The following is a 24,722-nucleotide window of genomic DNA, read 5'->3' as shown; positions in this document are numbered from 1 at the left end:
ACTAAAACTCTGAAACAATATCTCTCCTTATGTAGTGGTGGAAATTGAAGAATGAAACCCAGAGGTTGTTGGCAGCTGGGTCTCCTGACATTTGGAATGGTGATCTAGAGCAGCGGTTCTCAACCTGTGGGTCGCGGCCCCTTTGGGGGTCGAACAACCCTTTCACAGGGGTCGCCTAAAACCATCGGAAAGCACATATATAATTGCATATTGTTTTTGTGATGAATCACTATGCTTTAATTATGTTCAATTTGTAACAATGAAAATACATCCTGCATATCAGATATTTACATTATGATTCATAACAGTAGCAAAATTACAGTTATGAAGTAGCGACGAAAATAATTTTATGGTTGGGGGTCACCACAACATGAGGAACTGTATTAAAGGGTGGCGGGATTAGGAAGGTTGAGAACCACTGATCTAGAGTTAGAATGAGTGAGGCCAACACAGAGAGAGAACAAGGACAAGAGAGAGAGAGAGGGAAACAGTGAGTCTAGGTAGCTTGCCCTTGCACTGACTCGGTTGTTTCATAGTTTTGTGAACATGCAAGATAAATCCGTATTCTTCTGATAAATACTCCTTTTGCCTCCATGGCTTCAGTTGGATTTCTAGCACTTTCACCATAAGAGCCCTAATATTTAGTAAGAAGCATGAATGGGTGACTCCAGGAGAACAAAGGGCTTAAATAAGATATCAGAAGCAAGCAGAGCAAGGGGTGAATGGAGGAAGCCACAAGTAATTTGGTATTTGTCAGAGTGTAAACATCCAGACAAGAAGTGGCAAGAGATGAGGCTAATAAGTAGGAAGAAATCTGATCACGGGACCTGAGTGTATTTTGTAACGGATTTTGGACTTCATTCTGTATGCATGCTGTACGTATTATAGGATTCTAAGTAGGCATTAGGCAGAGGTTCTTTAAACTGTACTATAATTAATAGTAATTAAGAGGTTCTTAACCTGGGAGTCACAGGCAGGCTCCCATTGTTCCCAACCCCTCTGAATGGTATGAAAAATCTGTGGGTGTGTATGAGGCTGTCTTCATGTTTTTGGTGTTTTTTTTTTTTTTGCAATGGAAAAGGTAGCTAACTTCATCAGATATTAAAGGAATCCCTGACCTCAAATCCAAAATATGTTACGAACCACTACTTATGTACAGGCATCTTCAGGAATAACTCGCTTAAAATACTCATCCAAATTTCATTTTCACCCTGAATTTCCTTTCAACTCTTGCACAATTGTTTAGCACAGAAAAATAATGTTCCATAACTGTTGTGTTGAGATGTAGAGATGATATAGACTTGGTTACTTATAGAGATTTTCACCGGGAGTAGTGGGTATGACCTCCATCCTGTGCTTGGCTTGGGCAGGCAGACCAGACCCGCAGGCTTTTGGAGATTGCACCGGGCACCCCAAAAGCCCACTCCAAGCATCCTTGTCCTTCCACCTGCGGGTGGAACGACTACAGGTCCCAGGATGCTCCGCGCTCAGAGCGGGCGGGTCTCAGCCTTGCGGCTCTCGCCCCGGGAGGGCCGGGGGAGGCGGGACCGGGCGGAGGGCGGGCCGGGAGCGCGCTGGTGCTGATGCGGGATGGCTGAGCGCGCAGGGGCCCGGGAGCTCTGAGCCGGGCGAGCCTCGCAGCCTGCGCATCGCCTGTCCGCCGGCCGCGTGGTCGCGGGCAGTCGGGCCGGGGCGCAGCGCGGGGCCGGCGCAGGGAGGTCTGCAGCCGGCGGGGCCGGAGGCTGAGAGGCTGCACCCACCCGGTCTCCGAGCGGCGGGAGCTGCCCATCCTCCGAATCCGCGATGACCTGCTGAGAAGCTCCGTGGCGGCTGCTGGAGGCGGCCTCGCTGCGGGCGGCGCGGTTCGCGGCCTCCTCCCTCGTCGCCGATCCCGGCCCCCCACCCTCCCCGCGCCCCCTCCCCGCCGCCGGCCGCGATGGCGGACCCAGCTGAATGCAGCATCAAAGTGATGTGCCGGTTCCGGCCCCTCAACGAAGCGGAGATCCTCCGCGGGGACAAATTCATCCCCAAATTTAAAGGCGACGAGACCGTGGTCATCGGGGTAAGTGGCCGGGGCGTCCGGTCTCCCCTCCTGCTTCGCGCCGCAGACCGGCTCCCCGACGCCCCAGACCGAGCCCAGAGGTGCTCGGGCAGCCCCTTCGGACACCCCCGCGGGCTGCCTTCTCGGGTGGACTAGACCGGAGACCCCCTGCCCTTGCACCGGAGTTCCCTCTTGGGCGGGTGGAGGGGCGTCGAGGCGGCGGGGCGGGCCCAGGTGGGGAGGATGGGGGTGGGGGGGGGGGGGAAGGGCTCGGCGTCGCCATTGTTAGCGGGGTGGGGGCCCGGGTGGGCCTTTTGTTCCCCTCCCTGTTCATGCCGCGTGGGGAGGGGAGGTCCAGGGTACCCCCAGGCCGGGATGTCCAGGCTCCCCTTCCAAGTATGAGCTCGGCAAACCCACAAATGATTCCAGGGGTCAGTTCGATTTATCGAACATTTTTTACCTTTTCTCACCATCTATGCAAAAGAAGGAGGAAAAAAGGTACTGGAAAAACCCGTGGCCTGGACGCGGAGCTCCCACGGCGTGTAGACGCGGCTCCCCGCGGCGTTTCACCTTGCTTTGCGCGCTGAAGGCGGGGTGCAGGGAACCCCGCGGCCTGGTGTCCTCGGGAGGCCTGCTGTGCCTCCTGCTTTTTCTCCAACCCGGCTGCCTCGGACGTGGAGCCCGGGTCTGACCCCTCCCTAAATGTGGCGACTCCCCTACACGGTGCCCACCTCCCCTCGGATGTGTTTGGTGCTGAGTGGAGAGGACTGTGTGCCCACATCTGTGGGGCGAGGCGGCCCAGGACGCAGGCCGGCAGCCCCACTGTGCGGAGAGCAGAAGTTACTTTGTGTGGCGAGGGCCCCCTCCCCTCTGGATCTCCCTCACTCTCCCCTTCCCCCGCCGACCCCCTCCCCTGCAGATGGGGCTGCTGGTGGGGGGAGGGAATACCCTGAGTTTTTAGTTCTTAGAGGAATATGTCAACTGAAATAAACTAGCTTTGTTTCTCACTCTTCTCCCCTCCCCCCGCCGCTCCCCTCCCCCCTCCCCGTCCCCAGCGTGTATAGCGGCGGGTGCCCTCTTTGTATGCGAGCCGCGTGGGGAGAGACCGAGTTAATGGGAGCCTCGCGATCCCCGCTGACACGCGTTCCTGGCAGCCCGCTCCGCTCGGGGCTGCTGATGCAGCCTTCCCGGCCAGGCATTGATTAAGTGATGTCATCCCGATCACTGAGCATGCTCCGACCAGCCCCCTCCCTGCCATTCCCCCAGTGGCTGGTGTATTTAGGTCAAGTGATGGACGGGTGACAATTTATAGAGGGTCTCAGGCAGAGTCAGCCAGGCCTTTCTCAAACCAGAGGCGACGCCTGCCTGCCTGCCCCGGCCCTTCCCTGCATCTTCGCCAAGGCTGCGGCGCCGCCCAGGGCCCCCTGGGACTGGCAGGTGCGAAGTGTACCAGGAGGCGGGCACTCTCCTCCGGAGGGTACCCCGGCAATGCTCTGACCTTGGCGCCTGGGCGTCATGTACCTCCCTGAGAAGGGCAGCTCCCCGGATGACCCTTTCTCAGTCCTCATTTTCAGTCACCAGGACACTGGCTGCTAACTAGTCGGTGGCCGGGGGTGCTTTCTGGGAAGTGACCTCTGAGGGTTGGAGAGAGGAATTTTCTCTGCTTCATGTTAAGCAGCTATGCTGCAGCTATGGATGAGGAGGAAAAGTCTGTAATTAACGGCAGATAGGGGATATTGATCTATCCATGGCCGGTGCATGGGGCAAATAGTAAGTTGTTTGGATTACACCCCTAAACTGGGATCAGCCTACAGTCTGGGCTTACAGTGGGAGTTACTGGGGACATCCAGTCCCTGCCCCTTGCCTTGTAACAATTTTTTAAAACAAATAATTGTGTAGCACTAGAACATGTCTGGTGACCCTTTTTTTTTCCCCTTTCTCAGAAGTTTTAAAGAATAGCTTGGAGAAGTTTCTTCTTTTTTTCCTCCTCCTCCTCCTCCTCCTCCTTCTCTTTGTTTCTGAAAGCGATAGACCAGGACTAAGAAAGTGGAGTAGTACAGGGCGGGGCAAAAATAGGTTTACAGTTGTGAGTACTCAAAACAAAGTTTATTCTTGTATTATTATTTTCCATACAAAAAATTGTAAATCTACTTTTGTCCCACACTGTATATCATCCTGTTTAATCTGTGTGCAAGCCAGAGATTAAACAGAGATCCTTAATTTTAGGGTTATATTTATTTAGTATTATGACATTACGGTGAGGGTGCATTTCCTATCTAAATGTATATGTTATTGACCAAATCAATGAAAGCAAATGATATAAAATAAATTTTACCATTAAAATGGTCACCATATAAAAGAAGTAATTTAAACAATTGTGTCTGTGAATACACATGTAGCTCTTCAACTATAAAGTTAAATTTTTGTATTAATCCTTTAATATAACAGTTTTCAGTTTTAAGATAAATTTCTTATTGAAGTAGCGCATTCCTATAGAAGGTGTAATCATAATTGTACAGCTTGATGAATTTTTATAAAATACACACTCCCTTGTAATCACCTCTCAAACTAAGAAACAGACATTTTCAGGACCCCAGAAGTCCCCCTCGTGTCCCTTCCTGGGCTACTTCCTCCTGCTTTAAGGCAACCACTGTTCTGATTTCTAATGCCATAGATTAGTTTTGCTTCCTTTTTTTAAAACTTTACATACATAAAACCAAACAATATGTTTGCTTTTGAGTGTGGCTTCTTGTGCTCAATGTTCTGCTTGTCAAATTCATCCATGCTGTGGCGTGTGGCAGTAGCTTGTTCATCCTCATTGTTCTGTAGTATCCCACATGAATGTAGCACAGTTTGTTTGTTCATTAACTGTTGGTAGCCATCTGGATAGTTTTCAATTTGGGGCTAATGTAGACAGAGCTGCTACGAACATTCTCTTACACACCTCTTTTGGTGAGTGTGGGTATAGAACAGAAAACTGCTGGATGCTGAAGGGTGTTGGGACTGGGGTTGCCACGTGCTAGGACCCTTGCCATTCCTCATTCATAACGTGTAACGAAGGGAAATGACAGTTCTGGCAGCCTGTGTCAGGTTTTGTACACCGAGTAGAGTAACGCCCCCATCAGTTCAGTTGGAACCAGCCCAGGTAGCTCAGTTTCAGGTGGAGACTGCCTAAGGTGGGTCTTCCCTTCCTTACTTGCAGGAGTGTAGTTTGTGGGGATGACCCAAGAAGCCCAGAACCATCCAGAAATGCCAGTAACCTTCACCCCCAACAGAGACCAGTAAATGAATTTCTGTGGAGTTAGCTGTTAGTCTAAATTCAGAATCCCAGAAATTTTTTGTTTTTGAAACTGGGGTAATTTGTTTTCCTCTTTAGAGTCCTTTTAAAATCTTAGGGAAATGTATGCTAACAGGGAGATTTTTGCAGGTAGAGTTTCTAGATTTCTCTTTTTGAGAAAAATGTCCTGTCTTGCAGGAATCATCTCTATTTTCCTGCATTTTTTTCAGCTCCTGTGCAAGGCTTTCTTCCCCTGATCTCCCCAGCCACTCTCTCTCCCCACTTTGAACTCCTGTGGCATTTATTTTGTATATGATCATGTAATCTTTTGCCTTAGGTTATTATTAATTTTGATCATCTGTCTGATGGCATTGTAAGCCATCTGCAGAGAGAAACAAGGACCTTCTGTGTGTTGCTTCTTTGTACTCCCAGAGCCTTCTCCATAGAAGACATTTAACAAATGTTTATTGATCTCTTTGTTGAGTCCAGCAGTCTTTACTTTGGCATATTTAACTTATTGTATGGACTTTTAATTAGCTGTAGACTGTGAGGAGTAGTTAAGAAACAATTTTAAAGAGAAGTGCTATTCCTTTGAGCAGGCCAGGTAAATAGCATCTACTATACTAAAAATGCTGTGAGAGAACTACGTTCAGCTTTGTTATAAAGTAGGAGACCTAAGGACACTGGCGGTGACCTAGATGTAGAGGGTGGGGTGGCCTAGTGATTAGCAAAGGGATGCCACGTTAATTCTCCAGAGAAATAGATTGGGTTTACGGCATTTCTCGGAGTACTCCTACATTATCTGCTGAAAATTCTGGCGAGTCATCCATTACTTTGGGCTCTGCCTGTTGGTTTTGATGCATCTTTGTTGATGGAAACGGTCTTGGAGAGTCCACGGTAAGGCTCTTTGAAATGGACTTGCTCACTTAAGTTTGGAGCTTTCCTTTCATTCTCTGGTTCCAAGTCCTGGGAAAGCGGGTCTTAAAGATGGGTGCTTCCTCCAGAGACCTGCACGTCCCCGCCTGTTTGAGAGCCAAAGCAAAGCATCAGCCACAGATCCTGAGCTGGTGAGTGGTGTGGAAAGGGGCCTCTGTCTGCAGGAGCTTCGCTTAGCTCTGGGCAGTGGATGGGCAAGGAAGGCAGGAGTTGGGACAGAGACAAAGTTCTAAACCTCAGTTACCTCTGTGGTGATTGAGGACTGAAGAAGTGAGGAAATATGGCTAGAACTTTTGTCTATAGTGATGGTCTTTAAAAGCAAGAGCATTAAAATTTTTTCTTTGTAAATTTATGCACCGTCAAATCTCTCTCTCTCTCTCTATCTCTATCTCTCTCTCTTTTGTAGGGAGTTTGACAAATACAGTGTTATGTAGTTATGCTGTATTAGTTTTCTGTTGCTGCTGTAACAAATTAACTTCACACTTGAAGCTTTAAACAACGTGAGTTTATTATCTACAGTTTCCATGGGTTAGAAGTGCATCAGCTCAGCTCTTTTCAGAGTATCATAAAGCCAAAGCCAAGGTGGTGTTGGCAGGGCTATGTTCTTTTCTGGGGGACTAAGGGAGAATCCATGCTTTTGCTCACTCAGGTTGGTGGCAGAATTCAGTTCTTAGGGTTGTAGCACTAAGGTCCCCATTTCCAAGCTGTCAGCCTGGGCTACTCTCAGGTTCTAGCCAATTTCTGCAACTTAAAAACCCAGCAACGGCTGAGTCCTTCTCATGCTTCACATTTCTCCTGTCTCTGCTTCCATGGCAAGTCTCTCTCATTAATTATTGCCTCCCTCTTCCACTTTTAAGGGCCCTTGTGATTATACTGAGCCTACACCGATAATCAGATAATCTCCCTATTTTAAGGTCAGCTGATTAGCAACCTTAATTCCATCTGCAAAGTACCTTTTACCCTTAATGTTCACATATTCACAGATTTCCAGGGTTTAGAGTATGAACGTGGTTTGGGCCCATTATTCTGTCTACCACATACCACCATTAAAAAAAAAAAAAAAAGTCCTCATGTAGTCAAACCTTCTCCTCTCTCTTAACCCCTGGCAACCACTTATCTGTTCTTCTGTAACTTTGCCTTTTCCAAATTGTCATGAAAATGGAATTATATATTAAGTATCTTTTTTAGTCTGGGTTCTTACACGTATCAACAGTTCTATTTTTTATTGCTTAGTGGTATTCCATTAGATTGGTGCACTACAGTTTGTTTATCCATTCATCTGTTGAAGGGCATTTGTGTTGTTTCCAGCGTGGGACGATGATACATAAAGCTGCTCTGTACCTATGTATATAGGTTTTTGTGTGAGAATGAAGTTTTGTATCTCTTGGATGAGTACTCAGGAGTGGGATTGCTAACTAGATCATACTTAACTCTATGTTTAATTCTAAGACAGTGCCAAACAGCTCTGGCCTGGTAGCTCAATTGGTTAGACTTAGAGCGTCATCCTGATCCTCCATTGTGGGTTGGATCCCGCCCTGGTCAGGGCACATACAAGAATTGAACCCATAAATAAGTAGAACAACAAATTAAGGTTTCTCTCTCTCTCTCTCAAATCAATCAATAAAAATTTAAAAAAAACCCCAACAAAACTGCCAAACAGTTTTCCAAGGTGGTTGTACCATTTTGCATTCCCATTTAAAAGCAGTAACATTTTAAGCTAGGGTTTAAAGAGTTTATTCAGTTGGCACTTTGAGTGAGTATTAATAGTGTTTAGTAGTGTTGAAATATATCAGTCCTTCACTCCTTGGTGCCCTAAATTCAGGGTTGTTTACATCACCTGAAACTGGATTAGTGGTTGCCTGTAAATATACCCTCTGAAACCCTGGAATGAGGGAACACATGAGAGTAGCCATAATCTGTCATGTGTCTCTGGAGGCTATTCACTGTGGTGCACACAGTCGGTGCTCCATAAATGAATGGAGTAGATGGAGGCATCAGGGAGAGTCAGACAGAAAGTATGGATTTACTAGCTGGCTGTAAGGCTTTTAAAAAGCTCCTTAGCTTCTCTGGGCTTCAACCCGCTCATTTAAAGTGGGGATAATTACTTTGGTCGTAGGGTCATTTGGATGAAATGAAATGAAGTGGTCAAAACGGAATCTGGCACAGAGAAAATGCTCAATACAGGCTAATTACCTCCCATGTTTCCTAATTCCCTCGTAATTTTCAGAGTTATCTTTGTCCCTCAAATTATTGGCTTTAACTCTGACTATCCCCTGAAAACCCTCGTACATCCTCATTTCTTAGGCATTTGTTCACCCAGCTCACTCAGAATAGACACTCTTCCGCTTATTTGTAGAATTTCTAACCATCCATGGGGGCAGAGCGCATCTCCCATTTCCTTATTTATAGACTTATCAGCTGTTCCTTTTATCTACAATGATCATATATAGGATTGTGTGTGTGGAGTGTGTGTGTGTGGAGTGTGTGTGTGTGGGTGGAGTGTGTGTGTGTGTGTGTGTGTGTGTGTCCATGTCCTCCTCATGTAAATTTTAAGTTTCTCAGGTACACAGAACTGTTTTGTGTTTTTTAAATATCTTTGTCTCCTTTATTGTAGTTGTTTAGTAAGTACAGTATATCTTGATTATTGAGGGTTCCTTTCCCTCCTGTTTCCTGCCTGGAATCAAGTCTCTGTAATTGCCAGTTTCTGAATTACCTTAAGTAACTTGGGCATCGCTGGGGAGTTCCCTCTGCCTCCACCTGTGCTTGTCTGGCCCAACTCCCCTGTTTAATGACTGTTTTCCACTCTCAGCTCTTCTCCCTCCTTCAAAATAGGAGGCCTCCTCCACCTTTGGGTCCCCTTTAGTCCCTGCCTCAGAATGATCACCTGTGTCTCCCTATTAAACAGACAAGGACAAAGCCACCTATCCCCTAATGCTTTCTCTCTAATTAAAGAAAAAGTAGCCCCTTGACAGATCCCATTTCACCTTATTTCTCTCAGGTTTTTCATGAAGTCCTATTTTTTTTTTTTTGGTGACGAAAGCTCCTCCTTTAACCCATTTGCTGCACATCAATCAAGTTCCTTTTAGTAGGAATTGAGTTGTTGAGTCTGTGGTTATTTGCAAATATTACATAGCCTGAGAGAAAGTGGAGTTTTAGATTCACTATAATGTACCTCCCCAGCACCCATCCTGGATACCAGTCAGGCAGCCCAAGACGAACTCCCAGCTCTGTGACTTCTTGGCTGTGTGAACATGGACAGATTGCTAACCCACACTGAGTTCCAGCTTCCTGGCCTGGGGAATGGGGAGAACAACACTCTCCGTGTCCTGGGGTTGTGGACGTTGACAGGAGATCCTGCTTGTAGAGTGCTGAGCACGGTGCTGGCACATCGCAGGCCTTCAGAAAATGTGCTGCTTGGGACCCACTAGTGGGGATTTCTCTGTACTCTTGTCAGACTTCCTAATCTGCGAAGGCCCAGACCCTTCACAGTTTCCCCGGTATCCTCAGGTTGTGTTAAGAGAAAATTATTGTGACAGTGGTAAACATAGTAAGGAGGTGATTGCCATTGGTGTCAACACTGTTGCAACAGGGGAGAGAAATCAGGCTCGACTCCAAATGCAAATACAAGTGGAGCAGGATGAGGGGTCGGTGGGTGGACAGTTAATCAGAGGGGACATATGGGGTGACGGGAATTCTTGCTGAACTGACCTAGCAGGATTCTTCCTGAAGGTAGGCCAGATAACCAAGGTATCAAGATGTTGGTACTGAGGTATCAAGGGTGATGAGATATTCGGGGTAAGGGTTCTCTCTACACTGCCTTAGCAGGGCTCTTGCTAAAACCAGACTCTGCACGGACAGACCTGGAAGTCCAAGGTTGAGGCCCAGTTGAGAAGAGATTCTCAGAGGAGCCTGACTCAAGTTTGATTAAGGAGCGAGTCTTTGTCAGAGGGAATCCAGATGCTTCTGTGGGGGGCATTCAAGGCCCTCCATATTCTGGGCCTGCCTATCTTACTAACTTCACCCAATGTTCCATCTGTACTGCCCTCTTCTGAAAAGATTAGGCATCTCAGTACCTCCCTACCAACAGCTGCTCACACCCCGCATGCCTAGGATGATGGTCCTCAGAGCGTACTGCATGGCAAGCATCCCTTTACCTTGAGAATCTCATCCCATGGTGCCCCCCTGATATTTTTCTGATCAGCCCCTCTTCCCTTCACCCCTGGCCAGGTTAGACCCTTCCTGCTGTGAACCCCTTGTACCATGCACAGCTCCTGGCTCAACTTCCCAAGAACTGCATTTCTTTGGGTGTGTCCTTTCCTCCAATTAGACTGAGAGCTAATGTGATTTTTAGCTATTATTTATTTAGTTCCATTTATTTCCATCTCCAATGCCTGGAACAGTGCCCGGAACAGAGTAGGTGCTCAGTACATGATGTCTTTTGAAAGAGATGGAAGAATGCTGTCTCTTCTAGGCTGTCAGATGTCAGAGCCTGGAGATATTTGGCATCTTTCCAGCTCTGGTAACTTGTTTTTCCTACTTGGGCATCTTCATGGCTTTATTGTTATTGCTTTAAAAATAATAGCTTTTTCAGGGGTCCTGATAGATTGCAAGCTCATTGGGGGGGGGGGGGGACTTAAACCATTCAGAAAGCATGAAGGCAAAAATCACTTTTAATTTTATGAGCTAGAAAACACCATTGTTAACATCCTATTGTTTATTCCAGCTCTTTTCTATTCATAAAACAACACATTTTGTTTTAAAACAAAGATATGACTTTACAAAATCTGTTTTGAAACCTACAGTATACTCAGACATCTGCATTTTTAAAGGTTACATGTCATTCCATCATATGTCTTGTCAGTACTTCATTGAATCATTCCCTACTGATAGCTATTTGGGTTTTTCTTTTCTGTTATAAACAAAAGGGTGATAAACATCAGTGCCCACATTTCTTTGTGCACTTGGCCCATTATTTTGTTAGAATACATTTGTAGAATTGGGGTGGCTGGTCAAAGGATACAGATGGTTTTAAGGCGTCCATTGTTTTTGAGAGGGAGCAGTTCAGAGATGATGAACTGTCTTCTGTTTTATACTCTCACTTCTTTGCTTATTACCCCATAGAATTGCTACCTTTTTGTCTCACAAGGCATCCCTCCCTTCATACCTGAGTTAAACTAAATTCTTACAGAAAGTGTGCGTCGTCACACACTTTAACCCACAGATAGAGAACATGGCAATGCCTTCAGACTTGTAATGTAAACCATAGGATTTTGTAGGCTGTTTCTTGTTCGTTTCAATATCCTGAAGGATGTTGTCTCTTGGTGGTGATCAAAAGCTAAATCTGTCTCTTGAGGCAGAGAGAGAGATAAGAGGCCAAGATTGTAATCTTCAAGAAAAGGAAGGTAGCTATGCCTTTCTTCTTGGCGCTGACATTGAATGGCCTGTGGTATCTTCTGGGCAGTGGTAAGTTGAGAAGGGATAAAATAGTCCCCCTCAAAAATGCCCTAAAAAGAGCTTTCCCCCTTGATTACTAGGTACTCTTTTAAAAAACTTATTATATAAAATTTTTAAATTATACCAAAAATAGAAAGAATAACAAAATATACCCCCCATGAGCTGGTTTTAACCATCATCAATAAATTGGCCAAACTTATTTTATTTTCCTAACCTTTCCCTCCAAAATCACTTGATTGTTTTAAAATGAAATCTCTTTTTAAAAATTGAATTTATTGGGGTGACATTGATTAGAGTGAAACATCTCAAATTATTTTATCCCTAAATTGTAATATGTATCTTTAAAAGATCAGGACTCTTAAGACCATACTAACATTATCAAATGAAAATATGAACAATTCCTTAATGCCAAATGTCCAAGTCCAACCCACCCCCCCCCCCTCATTGCCTCATAAATTCTTTTACATTTGGTTTGTTAACATCAGAATACCAGCTACTATTAATTGCAAGTGAGGAGAGGAAGGAATGCTCATACATTTACCTCTGGAAACAAGAAGGAGGCGTTGGTATAGACTCACAAACACACAAAGCAGTCAGGGCTAATGAAGATTTCCAGCCCATCTCCCTTAACCATGGGCACGTCCAGTTATCTTTTTAATAGACCAAGGCTGGCATTGCAGTGTCAGGCAGACAAGCTATTTAGAGAGCTTCATGTTTATAGCCTTTCTCCTGCTGCTGCTTTCCCTTGCTTTAGTCACCTTGCATCAGCTTCAGGAAAGCAGGCAGATACATCACTCATTTGTCTTCCAAGATCAGTGCCCACCCTTATTAGCTCGGTACCAACTACATTTAGAGCAATTCTTTTAGGTGTGTATGCGTATATTAGTATTTATTACCTTTTCAGTCAATGAATAAATGAATACCCATCCTCGATGTGAATTGAATACTAGAAAATAAGTTCACAGAGCTGACGGGAAAACATAGAGGTGAGTACAGAATTCAGTGTAACACAGCTCTTTAAGGAAGGAGGTTTGTAGTTCTGTTTTTATTTTTTCTTTCTTTACTCATAAAAAAAGAACAAACTTTTGCCCAGCTGGTGTGGCTCAAGTGGTTGAGCATCGAACTATGAGCCAAGCGGTCACAGGATCTATTCCTGATCAAGGCACATGCCCGGTTGCAGGATCGATCCCCAGTAGGGGACGTGCAGGAGGCAGCCTATCGATGTTTCTATCTCTATCCTTCTCCCTCCTCTCTTTAAAATAAATAAAAACATTTTCTTTTTTTAAAAAGAAAAAAAACTTTTGGAGGAGGATGTGAGTGTAGAAAAAGTGCAAACATCCCGATAATTTATGCTGTAACTTCCTTGACTGCAGGATATGGTATGGTCCGAAGAGCTGCAGATCAATAATATCATTTTAGAAGCATTTTATTTAAAGATCTTGGCCACACACTTTTGGGTTGACAAGTCCCAGGAACTCTTCCTTTCCCGGGATCTCTTTTAGAGCGATCTCTCCCATTCTTAACATCTCATTTTGCCTCATGAGGAAACGAAGAGCAGTCTGCTTCAATTGTCTGAGGAGGTCATATCATAGTTTTTTTTTCTGAACGAACTGTCTGGCACCTCACTCCTCAAAGGTTATTGATTTTCATCTGGGGACCTGGGGAAATAACTTCATCTGACATCAGAAACTTTGGCTTAGTCTTGGGGGTGGGGAGCTTGTATTTCCCTTTCATAGTCAGTCACCTCCTGCCCCACAGAGAGGAACAAATGCCAATCTGATTGGTCAGTGTCCAAACCTCTGTTGGTCCTGGTTGCTGGTGGGCGGGATCCCATGGGAGGCAGTTAGTTCCTTCCTGTGTCTGGCCTCTGTAAGCCAACCACAGCAGGATCTGGCTTCCTGGGCTGTCTTCCAGCGGCTGTTTTTTTGTTTTTTTCTTTTTAAGTCGCTCTGTCTGCTGCTGAGTGGACAAGTGAGGCTGGATGCACAGATTCAGGCCCAGGTGGGCTGGTCTGCAGGTTCAGAAGAGGATGGGCTGCAGGATGGTCTAGAGGTGAGGTGAGGAGAGTAGGAAGACCACATAAGCCTTTTTACCTGAGACGCTGGCCAGCTTCAGTATTGGGATGATATGGGCTGGCACCCTACCCAGGTGGGGCCTTATACCTGCTGTGCTGCGCCTGTGCAGAGCACACTTGCCCACCCAGTGAAGAGGAGGGGTGACTGTTAGGGGAGTCTGGGTTCCTGGCATTCTTGGGTCCCTGGTACTAGTGTCATCATGGTGGCATCAAAGCCTTCTCCTAACTACTAATAGTTTATTTACATATTTGTGAAAAGTAGACGTTAGAAGGAAAGTGTTTAGCTCTTCCGTAATAATTACTAAGCAACACAACCTACTAACTATCTGTTCAGACAAGTGGGAGAGTCATGTGTGGCAGTAGAAACACACAGAACAATCAAGGCTAATCAAGATTTCCAGCCCATCTCCCTTAACCATGGTCACCTACACCCAAAGTAGTATATGCAACTGGTGTGCTGTAAGAATTTTTAAAACGTGCAATATCTGACTATTTAGTCAGAGGTACTGACCATTCCCCCCTTAGATTGTCAAATAAAAAAATGATAACAGCCAACACAACAATAGCCATCCAATGTGAATGAATCAAAAGTATACCTTTTTTTTTTTTTTGGTTAGAGCGGCAAAAGATATATTTTGTGGTATGCCATAGAATTTTAGTAGTTTATGTGTGCCATAAGATGAAAAAAGTTGAAAATCACTCTTCTAGAGTAACGACGCTTGTTATGCGTGTTTGTTAAATGTTCCTTAATAAATATGGCTCTTGATAAAGATTGGCTTGAAGATGTATTTTAAGCAGTATTTTCTGGTCTAGACATTTATCCAAAAGAGCTTATAAAGGGGAAAATATACTCCTACTTAATACTTTGTTTCCTTAGTTCTATGGAACACAGATATGAAGAGGTAACATACAGATTAATGGAAAGCTTAAGTTAAACGAGTTCTTTATGACTAAGGAGTGGGCTTCACTGGAATAGTGTGCTGTAATACTGCCCAGAACAGTGGCCACTAGCCACCTGTGACTGTTACCCGGCACATTGTCTTTGAAAAATTAGTCCAAATTAGGATGTAAAGTAAATATAAAATGTACTCTGGTTTTTGAAGACAGTACAAAAGAAGGAATGTAAAGTATCTCAATGTTTTGTATTCATTGCATGTTGAAATGATAATACTTTGGATATATTGGGTTAAAAACATTAATAAAATGAGTTTTTCCCTTTTGAAAATTTAAAGTTACATGTGTGAGTTGCATTTTTGGCTGTTATTATTTTTTTATTGGACAGTGTTGCTTTTACATTAAGACGCTGGCATTCACATTGTTGTCGCATTTGTTAACTTCCATTCCATTTTGGTGTGTTGAGTGAGGGCTTATTAGGTGTTAAGCTCAGTGCTAAGCATTTTACTAGCGGACTTACTGTATGTGCTAATAAGATGAGATCCCTGCCATCAGTAACCATATACATAACTCAGTGGTAGAAAGCAAGTAAAAAAAGTATTATGCCGAGCGTCCAAAGAAAAGAGGAAACAAAGTCTTGTTGGAATTAAAAAGAGAGAGAGCAAGTCTAGTTGTGTCCATGGAAACAGACCTCAGGCAGAGGGGCCATTTGATCCTTACTTTGATGCACATTTAAAATTTGCTTTTTGATCTTCAGTCACTTTGCATTCCTAGGGAGCTGCTTTTGAATATTGTTGAGAAAAGATGTGAGAAGGGATGTGTGCCACAGCCTCCTCTGCCTCTCTTGTTGCTCCCCTCTCCCCCCTCAAATATTGTGACATTGAGGATTGCCACTGGGAGCTCCTGGGAGGAGCAGCCCGCCCCAGTCCTGTAATTAAGTACCAGCCATATGCGGCAGCCGGTTTGTGATGCATTTGTAGTGGTCGACATTGAAAACACCGAGAGGTGACGCTGTGCATTGTCTTTGAAAAATGTCAGGACGCCGCCCTGCTGCCTGAGTCCTACCGCAGCCCGCCTGGGGACAGGACACCAGGCCCGCGGGCACCTCCCTGCTCCCCACGCTTGGATCGGCCTCTCCGGGGCTGGTTGGTGGTTTTTCATTTTCAGGCAAGGAGCACCTCTGTGATTGCAAATCTGTCACTTACCTTCTGCCTCCATTCTGTCGCTAATGCTAGGAATGGCAACCCGCTAGTCCTGGGAATGCACTGCCTTTAGCACAGGCGCCTTCTACTGAGGTCCCTCCACCCTGCGCAACAAAGGCGCCCATTAGGAGGACCCGTGGTGGGAGGCGATGCCGTTGTGGGAAACCTAGGAAACGCTGCCTTTGTAGCTCGCAGGTGCCTTTGTCCTGGCTTCTGGGGGTGGGCTGCGGTGTGGGGAGGCTGCCTTGCAGGTGAAGGCCACACAGCCCTTTAGAGGAGTTGGTTCTGTGCTGGAAACTGCCTTCCACCCCCCACTCATGCCCCTGTTTGTGTTGATTGGCACAAAATTGATTTTTCCTCCTTTGCAAATGGCAAAAACGCCATGGTGCTAACATGAAAGCCCAGCAACATCAAAATCAGCCATAATCTCACCATCCTACATCATCCATTTTAATTTTTATACCCTCCCCTTTCCTCTCCTTTTTGATACAAAAATAATTTTTAAAAATTATTTATTGATTTTAGAGAGAGAGGAAGAGAGAGAAACATGGATTTGTTGTTCCATTTATTTATGCATTCATTGATTGGTTCTTGTATGTGCCCTGATAGGATGGAATCTGCAACCTTGGTGTATGGGGATGACACTCTAACCAGCTGAGCTACCCAGTCAGGGCCTGTTGGTTACTACTTAACTTTTTTTTTAAAAAAGTATAATTACAGACATACAGTTCTGCCTTTTTTCTTTCTCTTTACCTAAGTTTACTGTATATAAGCTCTTTAGTTCTGTGTTAGACCACCAACCAGGTTCAGCATCCTATGGGCATCACTGGCAAACCAAGGGCTAGGACAGAGAACCTGAATAAGATAAACTAAAAGAAAGACAACATGAAGAGGAAACCTGGGTCAAGCAGAAAAAAGAGAAAAGAGTGCTGTAGGTCCCCTTCCTTGATGTCTTTGTTCTCTTGACTTACTATAGAAAACATGACACATTTCCTTTCTTACACAATTTAATTTGAATACAAAGTACTGCTCTCTATTGCATAGTTTGTCACTCTTTTTTGATGCCTTAATTATTGTGTTGAGTACCATTTATTTAGGAAACTTATTGGTTTGTGAAAGTTTTACCTATGAGTCTGGTTAAATCATAGGTTTAAAAAATATGATAAACTTGTATACACTCATGGTATAAAAATTAAAGAACACAGAAAGAGATAAAGAGAAAAGGAAGGACGGGGTAGAATTTTTACCTGGGAGGAAAGATATGTAAGGTGATCACTGTGTGTTTGAGGGAGGGAGCAAGCCTGAGGGCCATGTTCAAGAGGCCTGAGTATAGAGGAGTAATAAGGTGGTCAGATTAGACTAGACAGGAAGGAATCAGATGTGGAGACTTTAAAGTGGACTAGAGGAATTGAAATTTGATTTGGTTGACTTCATACTCTAGCCTATAGCTGGTTCAGAAATGCTTCTACAATCATTTACCCTTAAGTGCACGTGACCCTTCCCCTCAAACAACCCTTTTCTGGGTCCCACAGAGGCAGGTACTATTGCAGTTTGCTTTTCACAGTTCTGGACCTGGTAGTTCAATATGCAGTTCTTGTCCATTCCAAACGATCCAACTGTTTTTGGCTCTTGATTTATCACCCAAAAGGGTTAATACCTTATATCTTATTTAACCCCAGTAGTTGGAAGAAGTTTTCCTTGCTACTGGTTATCATATATGATTCACCAAATTTTAAGGTATTTGATGCACAGTAAAGTAACATCACTTAAGCTGTATTTAACATAATGCTTTTTTTTTTTTTAACATAATGCTTTTCTGATGATATAGCTGTTTCTTGGAATTCTTTTGCATTACTGTTAACTGTCCAATTTTGAATATTGGGCATGTCCGAGGCCCCTCAGTGTACAATAGTAGTTTCATGTCTGTTGGTCTTGCTTATTTTATTTTATTTTTATTTTTTATTATTAGTTAAGGTATTACAAATGTGTCCTCATCCCCCCCATTAACCCCCAACCTCCCCGCCCCCCCGCCCCACACACTCATGCTCCCGGTCTTGCTTATTTTAAAGGTAGAGGTGATAGGAAACAACCATGTAGAGTGGCTTAATGCTGGGAGAAATTCTTTAGCACTAAATTTCCTTCCTGAAGATAGAATTTACTCTGGAAAGTGAGTGTGGGAAGTTGCAGACAGGTGCTTTTCAACTTAGATGCTTAGGAGGAGCATATTTGGAGAAAATGTATCAATTTTTTAAAATTATTATTTAAGATATTTAATATTGATTTTTTTGAGAGAGAGGAAGAGAGAGAGAGAGAGGAGAGAGAGAGAGAGAGAGAGAGAGAGAAGAAGAGGAGAGTAGAGGAGAGAGAGTCATCGAAGTGAGAACAAAACATCAATCGGCTACCTCTGACACCACCCTCTACTGGGGATTGAGCCCACAACCCAGCATGTGCCTGGATACCAGCAAACCTGTTGGTGCATGGGAGAACGCCCAACCAACCAAGTCACACTAGCCAGGCCTGTATTAATCTTTTTAAAGTTAAGGATAGCTTCTTCTTTATTTTCTATTTGCCTCACCACACCCCAAACACAACTCTAGGCATCAATGTGTTCAGTATAAATATTAGTTAATAGAGTGTCTTGATTAGCAGAACTACAGATAACATGTGTGTTACTGTTCTTCTCACAGACTATTTGATGAAGAGAAATTTTCTTCTCACACCAGTGAGGGTATATTCTTTCCTGATTGCTTGTAAAATATAATTCTAACGGAGTAGTGATAGCATCTAATGAAACCTGCTTGACTTAACATTTATGTAAGTGCTTTACATATATTCACCCATTTATTTTAATTATACCATCTGATGAGGTAGCTACTATTGTCACAACCCCTCTCCCCATTCCACAGATGAGGAATCTGGAGAACAGAAAGGTTAAGTAAATTTCCCAAAGTCACACAAAAGTAAGTTGTGGATCTGGGTTTCAAACGTAGGCAATGTAGCTCCAGAGTCCTGCTTTTAACTGTTTGCTATGTTGCATCTACATGTTTGTTAATGCCAGGAGTTGAGAATGTTCAGGTGCACCACATGTTCTAAATTAGAGTTCCTCTGGGCCACTAGTCTTTTGAGTTATTCCTTGATAAAAGGGTTTGATGTCAGTTTAATGTAGGGAGTGGCTCAGATTCCTTGCCTCTTGGAGACTCGCTCTGCGGCTGCATCAACAATCCTGCAGTAGATACGCACTTCTAGCATTGTTTAACTTGGTGTTTGCCATCAGCAACCCATTGTGCTGAGACGTAGTTTGGGAACTGCTGTAGGAGAAGGGAGCTGTAAACTTGGGCTACAGGAAATGGAGGATATTTTTCTCTCTGTTGATTGCTCTTGCATTGATTCCAAATTATGTACAAAGGTCAATTAGCTTCTCTTGTTGTTGCTATGATTTCCATATGAGAGACTCTTTAGGACACGGCATAGAACAGAATGCCAGTCCTCTCAGGGTGTGGTGCATTTGCTAGGGAACCTCTTAGGCTAGACTTCTGGATGTTTTAGTGCACTATAAACCTACCTGGATCTGTCCCCAGTGAAAAGGATTATGATGCTTTTCTTATAAAAACATGTGTTCACCCTGCTCTTCTGTGACTTAAAAGGGGAGAGGTTTATGTCTGCTTCTTGGATTTCTAAATCTATCTGTACATTCAATCATATTACTAAACTGTTTTCTAAAAATTGACAGATTTTAAAAGATACATCATGAAGATAATTTTTATCAACTTCAAATAATGACAGTTTTGTTTTCTTCTTTCCCAAAACATATACTTTTTATTTCTTATTTCTTTTCTTACTGTGTTGGATAGAACCTCCTGGACAATGTAAAATAACAAGGATGATAGCAGGAATCCTTGTCCTTTTCTTGCTCTTAAAGCAATGTTTGAGGTGCTTAGATATTCATTATCAAGGTAAGGGAAATACCATCTGTTTCTAGTTTTGTATGTTTTTTAAAATCATGAATAGGTGTTGAAGATATTGATTGCTTCTTGCTTTCATTGTAACTTGGAAAACATTCTCTGCTGGCTCTCCACTCCCTCTAGTCTCTTGAACACTTTAGCTAAAATCTTCCTTCTGAAGTGCTACTCAGGATATGTCAATTCTTTATTCACAAACTTTTAAGACACTCCTTTGCTCACTAAAATAAATTTGAAATTCTCAGCTTGGTTCCTGAGATTCAGTAAAACCCTCCACAATATATTCCCTTCAGTCTTTTGCCATGATCACTCTACTTCATTTCTCTACCTTTCTCAAGCCTAAATACATACTATATCCCAACATTAGTCTGTACCTTCATTCACTCTTTCAGCCTTTTGTTCATGAGGTTTCCACCTCTTGGCGTGCCATTCCCATTTGTCTCTGACTCCTGAAATGCTCACCCGTGAAACTCACTGTAAGGCATTTCCTTTTGCCTTAGCTCTTCCCTTTTTGGAATTGCCCCACTTAAGAGTATGAGTTCCTCTCTGGTAGGGGGTTTGATTTTCTTTCGTCCCTACCTCCCTTTTTCTTTCCTTCATAACTTTATTGAGCCATAATTGATATACATTATTTTTTTACGAAAATTTCTTCATTGTTGACAGTATTAAATGTCTTCCATTTTCTCCTTTTGCCTCCCCTCCACCCAACCCTGATATGCATTGTTTGATTTATTTGCATATTCTCACCATATGAATAATAATGGGTACACAATACATGATGGAATGAATGAGTGACTGAAAGAATATTTCTTGTGATACTTATTGCTCATTTTTGTAATTATTTTTTGTCCTATTGCCCCTCGCTTTCTCCCTCCTGTCAGTTCCACCTGAGGACTAAGGGAGCTGCTCACGCACATGTTTCTTTTGTGAAATTCATCATCATTGGACCAGATTGCATACAGGCATTCCTTATGGAGCACAATCCATTTATCCTATCCTCAGCCAACTCACTGTCTAGTGAGAGATAGACAGACACACACAAATAATGGCAATATAGCTGATAAGTGATTAAATAATACTGAAGACTTATTGAGCATAAACACATTTAAAGTTGGGGGAAATTTTATAAAGTGGCTCCATTTCCAAAGGATAAAATTTATTTTGTATTGATTATCCAAACTCTGTTTCATTCTACTCAGCTAGTCAGTTGGCAGCGCCAAAAAGGAAAGAAATTAGAGATTCATTAAGTATAGAAAATGGTTGTGTTGAAATGATTTCCTCTTCTACTAAATTGTAGAAGCCACACACAAAATACTTTTCTCTTGATTCACAACTTATAAAATTATTTTAATTTGAACTGAAAACCGGCATCACAAAGAAATTCAAAATTAAAGATATAAATATAAATGAACCACACTTAAAATTCTATTGATAGTCCTCATCTCTGAAAGGGAAATGTCTTTACATTTAAGCAGATGTAATTGCCTAAATTGCCTTGAAAGGAAAAGAAATAAGAGACTTCCTTCCTTGGATGTCTGTTTTCTGGTGTTTTCCTAATAACCAGGCTATATAGAGTGATTGAATTATTATAACCTGATAGCTATAATTTTCATTTCAAAAGAGTGTGGGTTAATTTTAGCTGAAGGTTACATGTCAAATACAGTAAGTAAGCATATGTGTAAAATATATAATAAATCAATACTGAGCCATCGGGTCTGAGGATCAAAATTATTTTAGATGAACCAATAAATTTGTCGTAAAGATGGTCAATTGTTCATCTGACTTTATTACTCAAGAAAATGAAACAGGGAAGGGATGATTAAAAAGACTGTGAAAGTAATCACAAATGTTCAGTAGCTTCTTTTTACTTCTTTTACTTTTTGACTTTTTTTTCTAAATATAACTATTATGTAGACACTTTAGGATAATCAATAAAATTTAAGGAGTTAACTTTGGAAAGTAGAAATGTCCCTCTCTCCAGAATAACCGCTGTTAAGTGATGGGTGTTCTATTACTCCAACACTTTATTTTTACAAATTCAATTGTAAATATTTAATACACATAAAATCCTATCTAATAAAAGAGAAACATGGTAATTAGCGTACAACCGCTACCCTTCCCATTGGCTAATCAGGGTGATATGCAAATTAACTGCCAGCCAAGATGGCGGCCGGCAGCCAGGCAGCTTAAACTGAACATGAGGCTTGCTTGCTTCAGTGACGGAGGACTGCAACGTTCCACACCTGCCTTGCCGGCCTCTGAGCCTGCAGTTTGAAACATTGTAACAAATATAGAAGCTAAACAAAACCCCAGAAACCAGCTTTCAGTGAGCTGGGATCTCAGAGCTGGAGTTGATACAGAGTTTCAATTATAGAACCTAAACAAACCAGATACTTGCTTTCAGCAGCTGAGGCCTCAGAGCTGGAGCCAGGCTAAAGCTGGCCCAGAATAAAAAATAGAAAAAGAAAAAAAGGAGCAGTTGGGAGCTTCAGTCCCAGCCTGAAAACAGCCCTCAGCCCCTCACCCAGACTGGCCAGGCACCCCAGTGGGGACCCCCACCCTAAAGGGTGTGTGACCAGCTACAAACAGCCATCATCCCCCCATCCAGGCTGGCCAGGCACCCCTGTGGGGACCCCCACCCTGATCCAGGACACCCTTCAGGGCAAACCAGCCAGCCCCCACCCATGCACCAGGCCTCTATTCTATATAGTAAAAGGGTAATATGCCTCCCAGCACCAGGATCAGCGGAGCCGCGAGGCCTCCTGGCACCAGGATCAGCATGACAGGGGGCAGCGTCCAAACCCCCTGACCGCCCTGCAGCTCTGTGTGTGACAGGGAGCGGGCCACAACCTCCCTATCTGCCCTGCGCTGTTCCTGACAGGGGAAGGCGCCCCAACCCCCTGATCAGCCCTGTTCTGTGCCTGATAGGGGAGAGCTCCCCAACCCCCTGATCGCCCTGCGGCTCTGTGTGTGACAGGGTGCAGCGCCCCAACACCCCCACCCCATGGGCCCTGCTCTGTGTGTGACGGGGTAGAGCCATAACCTCCCCATCGGCCCTGCCCTGAGTGTGAGAGTGGCGGCGCCCCAACCCCCTGATCGGCCCTGCTTTGTGTGTGACGGGGCAGTGCCCCAACTCCCCTATCGGCCCTGCTCTGTGTGTGACAGGGGGGAGCTCCCCTAACCCCTGATTGGCCCTGCTCTGTGCGTGACAGGGGGTGGCGCCGCAACCTCCCCATTGACCCTGCCTTGAGTGTGACAGGGGGCGGTGCCCCAACCCCCCAATCGGCCCTACCCTGAGCGTGACTGAGGGTGGCATCGCAACCTCCCAATCCGCCCTGCTCTGTGCATGACAGGGTGCGGCGCCCCAACTCCCCAATCAGCCCTGCTCTGAGCCCGACCAGGGGCTGCACCTAGGGATTGGGCCTGTCCTCTGCCACCCGGGAGCAGGCCTAAGCCAGCAGGTCGTTATCTCCCGAGGGGTCCCAGACTGAGAGAGAGCACAGGCCGGGCTGAGGGACCCCCCGCTCCCTCCCCCGAGTGCACAAATTTTTGTGCACTGGGCCTCTAGTAATATATATAACAAAATAAGTTGTGAGAGATGCTAAGAAAATGAATACTCTGAGGTCACTGTCCACCTGAAAGCACGTTACCTCTGTGTGACTCTCCCTTGGTCCCTGCAGTTACCCTCTCATTCCAGGAGGAGCCTCTAATATTCCTTAAGGTTTTACTGCAGATCTTTTTTTTAGTCCTAAATGATATATGGCTTAATTTTGCTCGGTCTTGAATCTATAAAATATTTATAAATATACTGTGTATATTTTTCTGTGACTAGCTCTTTTCTCGTAACATTTATATTTCAAAATAATTCCTTAAAGCTGCTGTGAATTCTGATGGTAGCAAAACATAGCTTGTTCAAATCCAATTTGGTATAGGTGGTGTATTAGTCTGCTTGGGTTGCCATAAGAAAATACCACACACAGAGTGGCTTAACCAACAGAAGTGCATTTTCTATAGTTGTAGAGGCTGGAAGTCCAAGATCAAGGTGCCAGCAGAGTTGGTTTCTGGTGAGGTCTCTCTTGCTGGCTTGTGTATGGCACCTTCTCACTGTATCTATCCTCATATGGCATTTTCTTGGTGCAAGCATGGAAGGAGAGATTTCTGGTTTCTCTCCTTTTTTCACAAGGACACCAGTCCTCTTGGATAAGGGCCCCACATTTATGACTTCATTTAACCTTCATGACTGCCTTGAAGGCCCTAGTTCCAAACGCTGCCACATTGGCGGTCAGAGCTTCAACCTATGAATTTGGGGGGGTGGGTAGATGTACTAAGGCCCTGTTCCACACTGCAGGGAGTTCAGGGATGACAACACTCAGACCTTTCCTCTGGAGGTTATAGCCTGTGGTGGGTTTCCTGGCTTTTTCCTAATTACAAGGCTAATATTCCCTAGAGCAGAGTTCTTGGGGGGGCCCTCCCAGAGAGTGAGCTTTGGGAGCATGAAGACAAGGGAATAGAGGGTCCAAGTATGAGGCATGCCAGCCTTTTGCAGTGGAGACTTTGTTGGGCTTTCAGTCCCGAGTACTGGATGTGGCTTCCCTGACAGCCAGGTGCTGCTGTCACAGTGAGGTGGATGGTTGTGTGAAGCGTTGCGTGGGATTCGGCGTTTGGATAATCAGAAACAGGAATCAGGTGAAGTAAAGCATATTAAAGGGATTTATTTTATTATCTTGAATGAAAACATCCTAGACATGCTTGTGTTTTGCATAAAAAGTGGCTGATTAATATTCTTCATTTACCTAGAGATTCCTTAAAAACTGGTTCAACAGATTAACACCACCAAGTAATAGGAATTTCTTCCTCCTGAATTCCGTGAGGTTGTGTCCCCACT

At 44.2% G+C, this 24,722-nt stretch overlaps 1 protein-coding gene across 1 annotated transcript in view; it reads left to right on the top strand.

Moving 5' to 3' along the window:
* The first annotated feature begins 1,556 nt into the window (after nucleotides 1-1,556).
* Nucleotides 1,557-24,722, top strand: part of KIF5C (kinesin family member 5C) — a 153,167-nt gene continuing 130,001 nt past the window's right edge. The window contains exon 1 of the mRNA XM_059704528.1: nucleotides 1,557-2,062. Coding sequence (XP_059560511.1) covers nucleotides 1,937-2,062 — 126 coding nt within the window. The 5' untranslated portion in view covers nucleotides 1,557-1,936. The remainder of the gene's footprint in view (nucleotides 2,063-24,722) is intronic.

The sequence above is a fragment of the Myotis daubentonii genome, chromosome 7, assembly GCF_963259705.1.
Source record: "Myotis daubentonii chromosome 7, mMyoDau2.1, whole genome shotgun sequence".
NCBI lineage: Eukaryota > Metazoa > Chordata > Mammalia > Chiroptera > Vespertilionidae > Myotis > Myotis daubentonii.
The sequence above is the reverse complement of the archived record's forward strand: the minus strand, read 5'-3'. Positions and strand labels throughout refer to the sequence as shown.